Source organism: Apostichopus japonicus, chromosome 11 (genome assembly GCF_037975245.1).
Source record: "Apostichopus japonicus isolate 1M-3 chromosome 11, ASM3797524v1, whole genome shotgun sequence".
In the NCBI taxonomy this organism is placed as follows: Eukaryota; Metazoa; Echinodermata; class Holothuroidea; order Aspidochirotida; family Stichopodidae; genus Apostichopus; species Apostichopus japonicus.
Genome location: NC_092571.1, coordinates 1,370,138 through 1,385,126, shown reverse-complemented (window position 1 = coordinate 1,385,126; position 14,989 = coordinate 1,370,138). Strand labels below are relative to the sequence as shown.

General features: G+C 38.2%; 1 protein-coding gene and 1 long non-coding RNA gene across 4 annotated transcripts in view; one reads left to right on the top strand and one right to left on the bottom strand.

Annotated features, from left to right (window-relative positions):
• The window catches only part of LOC139975653 (solute carrier family 12 member 9-like), a 30,972-nt gene extending 19,599 nt beyond the window's left edge, over nucleotides 1–11,373 (top strand). For all 3 annotated transcript variants that reach the window (XM_071983739.1, XM_071983741.1, XM_071983740.1), the window contains exons 4-12: nucleotides 24–281; nucleotides 952–1,059; nucleotides 1,942–2,053; nucleotides 2,704–2,861; nucleotides 5,469–5,554; nucleotides 6,235–6,359; nucleotides 7,136–7,328; nucleotides 7,832–8,156; nucleotides 8,721–11,373. In XM_071983739.1, coding sequence (XP_071839840.1) covers nucleotides 24–281; nucleotides 952–1,059; nucleotides 1,942–2,053; nucleotides 2,704–2,861; nucleotides 5,469–5,554; nucleotides 6,235–6,359; nucleotides 7,136–7,328; nucleotides 7,832–8,156; nucleotides 8,721–9,538 — 2,183 coding nt within the window. In that variant the 3' untranslated portion in view covers nucleotides 9,539–11,373. The remainder of the gene's footprint in view (nucleotides 1–23; nucleotides 282–951; nucleotides 1,060–1,941; nucleotides 2,054–2,703; nucleotides 2,862–5,468; nucleotides 5,555–6,234; nucleotides 6,360–7,135; nucleotides 7,329–7,831; nucleotides 8,157–8,720) is intronic.
• A 140-nt stretch (nucleotides 11,374–11,513) lies between these two features.
• On the bottom strand, nucleotides 11,514–13,423 carry LOC139975654 (uncharacterized). The gene is made up of 2 exons (XR_011795823.1): nucleotides 11,731–13,423; nucleotides 11,514–11,603 (listed from the first exon to the last, which is right to left on the bottom strand). It is a non-coding gene; the product is annotated as an uncharacterized lncRNA (long non-coding RNA).
• Between the last annotated feature and the right edge of the window lie 1,566 nt (nucleotides 13,424–14,989).

Below are 14,989 nucleotides of genomic sequence, written 5' to 3'. Positions count from 1 at the left end.
GTCTATCATTCTGTCGTTTTCAGGGTTTTATACCAGCAATAGTACCTTCCAGTTACCAGCAGGCCAATGGTATACATTCGCCTACAACTCTGCTGTACTGTTCGTATGCCTGCTGGTCTGTATCATCGGGGCACAAATGTTCGCCAAAACTCAACTCATCATCTTTCTCACCGTCATGGCCTCGATCATCTCGTCGATCGTTAGCTTCGTCTTTGCCAAACCCGATCTCGTCATTGGCTATACTGGCTTTAATGTCGACACATTCAGAGATAACTTGTTCAGTAAGTGTAGTTTTCTTCCTGTGTAGTAGATTCAGAAGGAGGTGTAAGTGGGTGGTGCCCGGGAGAGTGGGCCCAGTGCTAAAATGTTCCAATGTGTAGTTACGTAGATGGGAAAGTGCGATGTGGAGTGGGAGACAGGTAAGTATCGTTGCTTGTAAATAACCAAACCAGTAATTTTTGGGAATTTAAAGTCGACACATTCAAAGATAATTTGTTCAGTAAGTGTAGTTTTCTTCCTGGGTAGTAGATTCAGAAGGAGGTGTAAGTGGGTGGTGCCCGGGGAACGAGGGCCCAGTGCTAAAACGTTCTAATGTGTAGTGAGGTAGATGATTAAGTGCATATATATATATATATATATAGCTTCATATGAGTTGTTTGACAAGGTGTGTGGGGTTGGACTGTGATAGCAAATCACCTATAGATTGCACTGCTTTGTTGTGTCATATTTTATAAATCACTGATACATATTAAGAGAGTCACCCCCCTCCCCCACCCCCCACCCCTCCCCAACCACTCCTCCCTGCTTTCACTCTTCTCTAATCCAGTCCTGATGTCTTTAAGAGTGAATAAACAGAGCCCTAATGGGTGGGCTTCAGATATGATTGAGATTAATGACATACCATTTTCTCTTTTAATCCTTTTTCCTTCCCATTCTTTATATTTTCTACAGGTAATTACACAATTGATCATTCTACAATGAAAGTTCAATCATTTGTTTCTGTATTTGCTGTGATCTTCAATGGTTGTGTGGGTATCATGGCAGGCGCTAATCTATCAGGTGAGTCCAGTCCCCCCCCCACCTCTCTATCCTCCTGCCCTCTTTGTTATGCTGGTGGCATAGTGGCTGATGGCATAGTGATAAAGGTGGCATAGTGATAAGGATAAGGTGGCATAGTGATAAAGCTATTTCAGTAGCTCTGTGCCATATTGATTGTTTGATCACATATATGAACCACCCAGTATATATTTTTTAGGTTACTTACATGATCCTCCTTTGCTGATGAGTGAAACTAACGGTTTGCTCTATAAACCGCTGAACAAAAATGGGGAAAAAGTTATCCCCCTATGTCTATAATTCTGCAAGCACTGTTTTCACACACTAATATTTCTTCCTCTTTGTGAGTAATTTGCATTTCTCACAGATTGAAAATATTGTAGACTATTTCTATAATCAATTGTCAAGTTTGACTAAAAATTAATACAGTTTTCATTTGACATTGTTTGTGTATGAGAAAAACAATTTTAAAAGTTTGATGTTAACATGATGAAATGGTCACTAGTATTGATTGCAATTGTTAGCATGTTATGAATAGGTGTTATCTGGAAAAGATCCATCTTCTGGATATTCTCTACCCTTTGAAATTACCTAAAGCAATATTTACTTTCTGAGCATATTTAAATAATGAGGTCAGTACTGATGACCTCAGGAGATTACTGCATCACCAAAGTCCACTACCAATGGTCATCACCCAAGGGTCATCACTAAAAGGTTCACAACCAACAGTCATATCTAACTGTTTAGTTCTCAGGTTCAAAAAATGACAATAATGATGGGAAATGTTTTTGCCACATAGACTAAAACATGACATCTAATGTATACCGGTGAAGGTCAAAGGTCATCTTGTGATTGACCAAGTTGTCTTTTCTTGTATGTTCACAGGGGAACTCAAGAACCCAAGCAAGGCCATTCCAGTAGGGACCTTAGGTGCTCTGGCCTACACCGGTCTTATCTACATTTTCTTAATCTTTCTGATTGCGTTCACGTGCACAAGGTAAGCCGACAATTTTTATGTCAATATCGGCCAATTAAAGAAGCCTGTTGAAGGATTTACATGTATAATTTTGGTTACGCAGGTTTTCAAGTTAACTATCCTGTCGAAAATTACAAATTGAACACCAAAATCTTGTTTGCTTTGTTTCATTTAAGCTGCATATCGGTTAGGGAACTACATGAAGTGTTAGGAACCCGGAATGTTAAAACTAACATTTTTCCATTTATTGGTTTTTTTTGGGTGATATAAGTATGCACTTATAGTTATTTTCAGATACAAACACAATTCTGTCTAATCTAGAATCCATCAAAAGGTGGTCAAACAGGGTTTTGGTTTTCTGGGCAATGGTTTTGAAAATTGTCCATCCCGCCCATGGGAACGTCAAACTGATGTAAATTTGTATTTCTTTTACAATGTACATTGTAACAGGTACTACACTGTGATACAAATTCTCGCAGTGGTACTTATAATACCAATTAAGTAATGTTACTAAGTGTAACTCTGTACAGATCAATAATAGTACCACAGAATAGCTATCATTTGTGTTTGATCACCCAAAAATATATATTGCAAAGGGTAGTAGGTGATATCAGAATATGTGGATGAACAGACTTGTATTTTAAAAACATTTTCTCCCCTTTTTTTTACAGGGAACTTCTTTTGGATAATTACAATTTTCTTCAATATATAAATTTATGTCCAGTACTGGTGGCCATTGGCATATTTGCTTCAACCCTTTCAGCAGCTTTAAGTGCCCTGATCGGTGCGTCCAGAGTACTGATCGCGCTAGCCAATGATAGCCTATTTGGTGAGTATAACGTTGTGGTTGCATTCACCCACGCATGTATGCAGTCATGTGACACTCCAGTCCCATGACAACCCAGTAGCATAGCAACATGAAACACAATCATGTTAGAACTCGCCTTGATTACAATTACCTACAAAGACAATGCCTGATTTATATCATGTTTGACTCTTGACAAGCCTTTATAGGCCAATTAATATAGACACATTAGATAGACACTTTCATGTAGACATATATAGACCTCATTTATATACACATGTATAGGGATTGAACTATGGAAGGCTTTCATGTAGACATATATATATAGACCTCATTTATGTACACATGTATAGGGATTGACCTATGGAAGGCTTTCATGTAGACATATATAGACCTCATTTATGTACACATGTATAGGGATTGACCTATGGAAGGCTTTCATGTAGACATATAGACCTCATTTATGTACACATGTATAGGGATTGACCTATAGAAGGCTTTCAGGTAGACATATATATATAGACCTCATTTATGTACACATGTATAGGGATTGACCTATGGAAGGCTTTCAGGTAGACATATATATATAGACCTCATTTATATACACATGTATAGGGATTGACCTATAGAAGGCTTTCATGTGACATATAGACCTCATTTATGTACACATGTATAGGGATTGAACTATGGAAGGCTTTCATGTAGACATATATAGACCTCATTTATGTACACATGTATAGGGATTGACCTATGGAAGGCTTTCATGTAGACATATAGACCTCATTTATGTACACATGTATAGGGATTGACCTATAGAAGGCTTTCAGGTAGACATATATATATAGACCTCATTTATGTACACATGTATAGGGATTGACCTATGGAAAGCTTTCAGGTAGACATATATATATAGACCTCATTTATATACACATGTATAGGGATTGACCTATAGAAGGCTTTCATGTGACATATAGACCTCATTTATGTACACATGTATAGGGATTGAACTATGGAAGGCTTTCATGTAGACATATATAGACCTCATTTATATACACATGTATAGGGATTGAACTATGGAAGGCTTTCATGTAGACATATATAGACCTCATTTATAACACATGTATAGGGTTTGAACTATGGAAGGCTTTCATGTAGACATATATAGACCTCATTTATGTACACATGTATAGGGATTAACCTATGGAAGGCTTTCATGTAGACATATATAGACCTCATTTATGTACACATGTATAGGGATTGAACTATGGAAGGCTTTCATGTAGACATATATAGACCTCATTTATATACACATGTATAGGGATTGAACTATGGAAGGCTTTCATGTAGACATATAGACCTCATTTATATACACATGTATAGGGATTGACCTATCGAAGGCTTTCATGTAGACATATATAGACCTCATTTATGTACACATGTATAGGGATTGACCTATAGAAGGCTTTCATGTAGACATATAGACCTCATTTATGGACACATGTATAGGGATTGAACTATGGAAGGCTTTCATGTAGACATATATAGACCTCATTTATGTACACATGTATAGGGATTGAACTATGGAAGGCTTTCATGTAGACATATATAGACCTCATTTATATACACATGTATAGGGATTGACCTATAGAAGGCTTTCATGTAGACATATAGACCTCATTTATGTACACATGTATAGGGATTGACCTATAGAAGGCTTTCATGTAGACATATAGACCTCATTTATGTACACATGTATAGGGATTGACCTATAGAAGGCTTTTATGTAGACATATATAGACCTCATTTATGTACACATGTATAGGGATTGAACTATGGAAGGCTTTCATGTAGACATATATAGACCTCATTTATGTACACATGTATAGGGATTGAACTATGGAAGGCTTTCATGTAGACATATATAGACCTCATTTATGTACACATGTATAGGGATTAACCTATGGAAGGCTTTCATGTAGACATATATAGACCTCATTTATGTACACATGTATAGGGATTGACCTATAGAAGGCTTTCATGTAGACATATAGACCTCATTTATGTACACATGTATAGGGATTGACCTATAGAAGGCTTTCATGTAGACATATATAGACCTCATTTATATACACATGTATAGGGATTGAACTATGGAAGGCTTTCATGTAGACATATAGACCTCATTTATATACACATGTATAGGGATTGACCTATAGAAGGCTTTCATGTAGACATATATAGACCTCATTTATGTACACATGTATAGGGATTGAACTATGGAAGGCTTTCATGTAGACATATAGACCTCATTTATGGACACATGTATAGGGATTGAACTATGGAAGGCTTTCAGGTAGACATATATAGACCTCATTTATGTACACATGTATAGGGATTGAACTATGGAAGGCTTTCATGTAGACATGTAGCTATGATCATGAACCAAACCTAAGACAAACAAATATGATTGGCCGTTCAATTCCCATTGCTGTGACCAGATTGCTATTTCACATCCCTGCCTAGATCTTGCCATTGTTCAATGTGGCTTCTTTGTTGTACACTTTTGCTATGTTACATGTACATATCTATGTCTTTCTTTAATTTCATTTATTATATTCTTTTGCATTGTAGGTCCTATTCTTTGGCCAGTGCAGAAGTTGGTGACCAAAAGTGGCAATCCTATAGGTGCTGTGCTTGTCTCCTGGTTACTAGCAGAGGTAATTATTGTTTTCCATTGTTTTATCTTTGCTTAACAATGACCTGTTGTTAAGTAAATGAAAACTTTGTTCCATTTGCCTCAGTTGTGAGATATGGGGTGTGATAAGGTTTGTTTGTTCTAAGTGCCCACGTTTCCTTATATCTGATTTCAAATGGTAGAAATTCCTTGATTATTCCTATCAACAGTGGACCATTTTGGGTTTGGGAGGGTGGGTGTCGGGAGGGGGGGGGTGGTTGGTGATGGCCTTCATGTAAAGCAAAATGTAAGATTTCAAATAAGCACCACTTTGTACACCTATTTTTAATATGTTTCAAAAATTACCTTTTGATCTTGTTGGAATTTTGTTTCAAGCTTAAAAAACCAATGGCTTTACAATGTAAATGATGTGTATGTTGTTTCCAATTGGTACTATGTTGTTTACAATTGTTTACTATGTTGTTTACAATTGGTAGTATGTTGTTTACTATTGGTAGTATGTTGTTTGCAATTGGTAGTATGTTGTTTACAATTGGTAGTATGTTGATTACTATTGGTAGTATGTTGATTACTATTGGTAGTATGTTGTTTACAATCGGTAGTATGTTGATTACTATTGGTAGTATGTTGTTGACTATTGGTAGTATATTGTTTACATTGATGGTATGTTGTTTACTATCGGTTGTTTATCATTTCTTCCAGGCCATGTTATTGATTGGAGAGCTGAACACCATTGCGTCCCTGGTCTCCATATTCTTTCTTCTCTCATACGCTGCTGTGAATCTTGCCTGCTTAGCCCTGGACTTAGCCTCTGCTCCAAACTTCAGGTAAAACATTGTTGTTCTTTAATAGTTTCATACCTGTCTGATTCATTCCGGGGGGTTCTTTCCCATAGTATTTTCCAAAACAAAGTTATCAAAACAAACTCTTAATTTGAAGGTTCAATTAGTAGAGTTGTCTGTGACCGCAGACTAGAAAGTAATAATTAAGATAAGTTTTGCTCTCAAAAGTCCCTTTTTTGCCGCTTCCTGGGTTGCATCAAATTAAAATGTGAATTCGATCACTGGTAACACATGTTGCAAAGTATTGTGGCTCTCAGACCAGACCCTTCACATCAAAGAAATGGCTATACATTGGGAATGCCACCAACTAAGGGGGGAGGGGGAGGGGGGAGGGATAGCTCAGTTGGTAGAGTATAGGGCTTGTTAATCCTGAGGTCAGCTGCTGAACTCCCATTCAAGCCGAACATTTCTTTGCTCTTTTCCAGTTTGTTTTCCAATGTCCGTTTACTCATAGCATATGTTGGACTTCCCCATAGGGTACAACCACAAACAGGAGCAGGCAACAGTTTTTACAAAGTAACCTCACAGGTCAACATTTATACACCTGGTTTCAGGAAAGAAGCAATGAAGATTTAAGGCCTCGTTGAAGGACCAAAACGTTATGATCTGGCCAGGACCCCGAACCTGCAATCCTTAGATCCCACGTCCATCGTCTTCCCATTTGACGTTCCACGACGCAGTAGACATTATTATTATCGTTACAGAATTTTTTTAAAAACCTATTAATTTCCAATATCGTTTCAAACCTTCTCTTTCCTCAGACCGTCGTTCAAGTATTTTTCGTGGCATACCTCATCCCTTGGCATGATTGGTTGTTTAGTGATGATGTTCCTCATCGACGTCATGTGGGCGTCTGTCAGTGTAGTCATCTTCATGATCCTCATTCTGGTGGTTTACTTCAGGACGGGAGGCTCTCAGTGGGGGTACATCTCTCAGGCTTTGATCTTTCATCAGGTTTGTCAACATAATTTCTTTACCTCATAATATATACTTTACCCGGCCCTCTCACAGGAATTGATAGACATTTTTACAAAAGTCATTTGTTACTATAAGTCGGCAACTTTTGACCATTTAGGGTTTTGCAAAATTGGACATCATCTGCGCCATCATTTTGGGTCATTGCAGATAAATTTGAGATCCTCATTCATTGTTGGATTAGATGTTACGGAAGCTATGTGCCTCTATACCAGGCAGGGCTCTTGTCTTTAAAGCACAAGGGATGATGACTTTAGAAGTCAACAATCATTTTTAGCTTCATTCAACTAGTTCTCAAGCTTTACCAATAAAGACTTGTACCCAACTTTGGTAAAAAACAATTTTTTTCTTTTAGCATTCCATTTGTACTTTATTAGGGGTCAAAATACGTCAGTATGACGTGACATTTCTTATCTATGCAAGCATATATCTGTCCTTTTTTGTCCCCTTCCTTCACCGATCTCTTTATCTCCCGACCACAGGTCCGTAAGTACCTGTTGCTACTGGACACTCGTAAAGATCATGTGAAGTTCTGGCGCCCTCAGATTCTACTCCTGGTGGCTAATCCACGATCATCGTGTAACCTGATTAAGTTTGTGAACGACATGAAGAAGAGCGGCCTCTATGTGCTTGGACACGTGCAGCAAGGATCAGTCGACGAGTTCCCTACTGACCCAGTGGAAAGAGAACTCCCTGCTTGGGTCCGGCTCGTGGAGGTGCTCAAAGTCAAGGCGTTCATAGAACTTACTCTGGCCCATTCTGTCAGAGAGGGGGCTCAACACCTTATTCGAGTTTCAGGACTAGGAGGTGAGTTTTTATTCTATCTTTTTTTTTTTTTTGGTTTTGACATGTGTTTAGTTTTTGTATAACTTCTAATTATGTCATCAGGGGAATAGTTTGACATTATGTAGGAAGATTTCTCCTTTTGTTATAAAGGGAAGGTCTCGCTTACCATGTGTTAATTTTTGGTGCTGGCGGTTGGGGGAAGCGATGATGGCGTTGCGGCAGTCGGTGTGGCGAGTAAGATGTACTACAGAGGTCTAGCTTTCTACACAGATCAAGCAGAAGCATCAACAGACGTTGGGAAAGGGTTACCTCTCCACCCCCTCCCCACCCCTTCCCCCTCCCCCTACTCTGAAGAACACAGTTCATTTATTAAAGTTCTGTCCCTATCCTAAATTCATACTGCAGTTGCTTATTGCATATCATAGGAGTACCTTCTGTATAAAATCCCCCTACCCCTCTCTAAGACTCCCCCCCCCGTCGTTCTTCACAAAATACATGCTACCTTGTCTATGTAGAATTACTGTTGCCTATTATTGGTACAATTTGAAGAATCCGTTTGTATGGTTTTGTGTTTCTGCTCCACAGGTATGAAACCAAACATGGTAGTGATGGGGTTCTATGACGAAGTGCTACCCGAGGACTCACTCTTCCAAGTCCAGAATCCTAGGAGAGGTTATTACGGAACCGTAGCCGAAGACACAGAGGGCGGTAATGCACTCCTACAACTGCCTCCTCTGAGAGCGGAGGGAGAGGACAAACTGTTATCTAGAGAAGAATATGTCTGTTTGATTCTGGACATCGTGAGGCTGAAGAAGGGAGTGTGCCTGGCGAGGAACTTTCACAACTTCAACCGAGAGGATCTGGCTCTGCACGGAAGGAAGAATATCGACATCTGGCCCGTCAACTTCCTGAAACCGGAGACTGCAGGTTACTTTGACACTGCGTGCATATTTTTGCTCCAAGTAGCTTGCGTAGTCCACATGGTGCCTCTCTGGAAGAAGCACACTCAAATGAGGGTGTTTCTATGCGTGGACTCGGACTACGCATCCACCAATCACAAGAAGGAGAAACTGAAGAAGTTCTTGACGGAACTGAGAATCAAAGCGGAGATAGTCACCGTTCCTTGGAACCACATCACGGTCATGAACAGGTCTGAGGAAGCGGACAACGAGATGGCCTCTAATCTGGTGACCAGAGTCTCGGAGGATTACCTCCAGGCACTGAATAGCATGGTAAGGGACCATGCAGACAACACTGCCATTGTCTTTAGTTATTTACCGATGCCACCGGTGGACAGGGGACTTCACGGCCAGTACTTACACGAGATGGATTTATTAACAAGAGACTTGCCACCTACCATGATGGTACATGGCTTAGGAGAGGTCACATTGACAACAATGTAGCTGATGTATGTTGACCAGCAGTGAGAGTTAATGGATAAAGAATGGGGATAAAGATGTGGGAGGGGGGCATGGGATTAAGGGATGGGTGAAGTGAGGTAACATGGATGAAATTAACGTTGGTTTTATTGATGGTTAATGGAGTGTCATTGATGGATCAAACAAGAGACAGATTAAGAGGTGTAACAGAGATCAAGACAGGTAGCATTGCCAACAATGTATGATGGATACGTATGAGGGATAAGTAGAGGTAACATTGATGAATTAGGAGGGGGGGTAACATTGACGGATTATTCGGGGTAGTATTGATGGATTAGGCAGGGTAGCATAAATGGATGAGGAGGGGTAACATTGGTGGATTAGGAGGGGTAACATAGATGGATTAGGAAGGGTTAACAATGATGGATTAGGAGGGATAACATTGGTGGATTAGGAGGGGTAGCATTGATGGATTATGAGGCGTAATATTGTACAGGTTGAATATGAGAGACAAATCCCATACTGTACAAAAAGTCATAAACACAGCATTTTGTCTGCTTTTGAAATTTGAAATATTAGTCATGTCATTGTGATTTTACAAAGTGAACTTTTCAGTCATTTTAATTTACCCAAATTGCCTAAAATATATCAACATTCTCAATAAAGAGTGATTAAAATCTTAGTTTGGATATGTTTTATCCACTACAATTACATGTCTTTTATAAACTGTTAGACCCCAGGGACACATCCCATCCACCCCTCAGAATGAGGGACATGGAATGCAGTATGCACTGATTTTAGTTTTAAATTTGCTGTAGATGTATCAAATTGTGGATGTGAGAACATTAAGTGCATTGACTTAAATCGAGGAAGTTACAAAGCAGGCACAAGTTTTGAAGCACAATAAAAGCAACATTTATTTTGAAACAAAAAAAGTTAATGATTCATTATCTTCAGATGAATATATTGTTTTAAAAGTTTGTGATTTAGGGATCTGTCATTGTCAAATTTTAATTTATTCCCTGAATTTTTTTATATTATAATTTATTTTATTGTTGATGAGGAAAGAGAAGGAGGGGGTTGACAAGGAGAGAGATGAAATCATTCCTGTTTTAAAGAAAAGTTTTACAATTACCAAAAAAAACATGAGCTTTGCAATTTTCTGAACTGAATTATTTTTTACTAAAACTGGAATAATTATTGTCTTCTGTTTTCCCTGACTTTTAAAGAATATGTATTTTTATCTGTCTTTTTATTATGATGTAACATATTTGAATTGTATTATTATCCGAAACAGCTGTAAAGAAGACACATAATATACGTACTAACTCCTATATTTTCGTTTTCAATCATCTGATATGAGTAATTACTAACTGTGACAATAGCAGATTTAGCAGCTGTTAATAGCTCTTTCTAAGGATACCTTTATGACCAGCAGCTTGATATGGAAAAAGTGTCTTTGTTTCAGAGTGATTAATGCAGCAAAATGAAATAAGTGGATGAGTGATTTATTGCTAGCGATATCTTCCATTTTTAGATAAATATTATAAAATATAAAGGTAGTGATTTTTTTGAAATTTTAACCAACTTTGTTCATGGTGTATCTCACTTATATAGATTGGGCGTGTTAGTTTTAGTACACCAGTCTTGTTTCAACATGTGTGATACCAGATATGCTAATCACACAGTAATGATTCTGCTATTATAAACATATCATTGATACTGTTTGTGACATTTGACTGTTAAAGATCATGTTTAGTAACCGTTCGGATTACACATTAAACAGTGTAGATCATTCATTGCTCATTAACCGGGACCATATGCAGTACCTACTATACACATATCATTGATACTGTTTGTGACTTTTGACTGTTAAAGATCATGTTTAGTAACCGTTCAGATTACACATTAAACAGTGTAGATCATTCATTGCTCATTAACCGGGACCATATGCAGTACCTACTATACACATATCATTGATACTGTTTGTGACTTTTGACTGTTCAAGATCATGTTTAGTAACCGTTCGGATTACACATTAAACAGTGTAGATCATTCATTGCTCATTAACCGGGACCATATGCAGTACCTACTATACACATATCATTGATACTGTTTGTGACATTTGACTGTTAAAGATGTTTAGTAACCGTTCAGATTACACATTAAACAGTGTAGATCCTTCATTGATCATTAACCGGGACCATATGCAGTACCTTCTCCCTTCCATAGACACTTGTGATACGCCACTTAAAGTAACCCTGCCACGTTTATCACACGGTTACACATGGTTCTAAACGGTTAAACATGGTTACACACGGTTACAGTCTCGATGTGAAGGGAAGAATAGGATGCAGCGTGCTATATTTGTGCTCAATTTGTACTGTTTATTTGTTTATGCTTATTTATTTTACACTTTTTGCACGTGAGACTTCCAACTTTGTTTTTCTTTCACATAAGCCACTGGTTTTTATATTTTTACCAAATGGTTTCAATCTTTACCTCACAGATTTTCTAGCCCATGATGAACTGTTTCCTTGTATTCTAATGAAAACATGGGATTTCATAAATCATGGAATTTTCCTCTCTTTTTTTGGCTTTTTAGAATATTTGGGTGTTTGAAGATAAGTTGAAGATAATGAATCTGTGTGCCTTGTGTGTGATTCTCTTTTGAAATATCTTCCGGCCAGATTCATAATATTATTTTGTTTTAATTATCGTTTATTTGCCTCATTTTTTTTAAATGGCCAGAGTATTGTTAAACTAGTATACACCAGTGTTACATTAGAATTACAATAGTGCTACACTAATGTTACACTAGTAACACACAAGTGCTATTCTAGTGCTACACCAGTGTAACACTAGCATTACAATCGTGTTATACTAATGTTGCACTAGTAACACACTAGTGCTATTATAGTGCCACACCAGTGTAACACTAGTATTACAATAGTGTTACACTAATGTTGCACTAGTAACACACTAGTGCTATTCTAGTGCTACACCAGTGTAACACTAGTATTACAATAGTGCTACAGTCCTACATTACTTTATGGCTTACTTAAGTGAAGCCTAAGTTACATACTATTTTGCTTGAAGTGTTTTTTTTTATGGTTTATTATTATTTCAAGATCAATTTAACACCTGTTTGTACCCTTGTTGGGTGAGAACTAAACCTTGGTAGTGTTGATGCCTTTTCATTGATTGATTGATCGATCAATTGATTGATTGGAGTAATCTGATCAAAAGTATTAATTGGTTATGTAATTTTTAGCAATGAAAAACTTACTATCAAGACACATTGCCTTTACATTTTAACTTCAGAGCTTGCTTGTAAATGTCACCCAGACTGATCAATTATTGAGTTTTAAGAGTCAGGTATATGTATATATACAAATATCTTGTATTTTAATTGTGTGGAGTAGAAACTAATTGCATTGAAGGAGAAACAAAAGACAAGATACCCAACGCCATGCAATATACAGAAGGTTATGACCATATATTCTTCTTTTTGTTCTTTTTTTGTTGTTATTATGCCATTGAATTAGTTCCACATAATCACGTTTCCATGCCTACAAGCATGAGGACCCAAATTATGGCGGAACAGGGGTGCTGAAGGGACTATCAACCATTAACCATAAGGTGAAGGAAGAGGTCACTCCCTGAATTGATAACACAGTATATTCCTATGTAATAGGACATACTGTGGACTTGTTATAACACATAACGTACACACATGTATCATGGATACATCCACCTACTCATTTGTGTGTGAGATAGCATTTACAAGCTATTACTAGATCCATTGAGCTTTGTGCTCAAATCTGCCAGAAACTTTGGCTTACTGATGATCTGCGCAGGCTGTGATGTTCTTTTCCATTGATCCGAAGGACTTTTGGATTCCCATTCCCTGCCGCCTCCACCAACGCCTCCTCTTCCGCACCTACCCTTCCCCCATACTCCCATCCCTCCCCATACTCCCATCCCTCCCTCCCCCATCCCTCCCCCATACTCCCATCCCTCCCTCATACTCCCATCCCTCCCCCATACTCCCATCCCTCCCTCATACTCGCATCCCTCCCCATACTCCCATCCCTCCCCCATACTCCCATCCCTTTTCTACATCCTCCTCATTCTCTTCCCTTGTCTCTATCACACAACTTCTGTGTACCATGTTGTGATTTTCTTGACTTATGTCACGCTTATTGCCAAGCCTTTTCAAAATGGCGGCCTAGAAGGTGCCACACGTTTGATGACCATATTTACCTTGTTTTTTTCTTTGTGGCAGTTTTGAAGGTCAATATTGATACTCCCAAATATGCTAGATATAGAAACAATGGTCACACACATTCAGTCTTCAGTAAGTGGTTGCAGTTACTGTCACAAAGGTTTATCTCACTGAGATACATATATGATGAGAATAAGTTGGTGTGCTAGAACCTCAGAAAAAGGTACTTTCAACAATGTTAAGCAAACTCATTAAACATGTTAGTATTCATGGGACATTATGGAGGATCTTTCATCACTACAGGTAGTGCACCACAATTAGAGTAGTGTACATCCGCTAGAAAGGTTAAACCTTCTTGGAGAAAAGAGGTAAAAGTACCTAATGTAATGCTTGTTTAAGCATATTATCAGTAACCATCATTGTTTGTTCTGCCTTAATATGAAAAGAGCATAATTTAAAGTACAGATGATGTGAAAATAGGGAGGATCGAAGGTGATATAAACCATTTTAGAAAATCTTTGGTTAAATGTTGATATTACTCCGAGCGAACACATGGAAGGGTGGGAGTTCAGTATGCTAAGCTTGCTCCTCTTCTAGCTCAAACTCTAAACGGTCATGAAATGGAAGTTTGCAAGTGCCAAATGATAGGCCAAGATCTCAGCTATCATGTGGTGGGTAGGATATAACGGTTGAAAACTTCTATCTCTGCTTTGGCAGGTCTTGAAAGTGACGAGTTTAGTGTGTAAAGTCAATGGAACAATTAATTGTGGTACGAGACCTGCATAGAGAACAATTTTAAGACGTTTCTGATCACCGCTTGTTGGTCAGTGTGACGTCAGGACATGATTCATAATTAGCCAGACCTTCGGGTTTACACCTGTTGGTGTCTATAACGTTACCATCTTCTTTCAGATTTAGTGCCAAACTATGCAATACCGAGACCTTCACTCACAGTTGTTTGATTTAGTGCTAACTTTATACAAAACCCGACACTATTTGGTAATCTACAAAGGGTTATCTTTCGCTACTCGTCAAGGTTTATGACACCTTGCAATGCCGAGTCTCCCACTCATTACCCCCAAACATGCAATTATTTCGCTTATACTGAACACAAAGCACTAGCCTGGAACGTTACGAATTACCACATGTATATATATATATATATACGTATAAGTTTTATTGCCAAAAGGAACTGCATTTATTTTCACCCGTTTTTAACCGGCCTTCTCTCAATTTTACGAATTTAC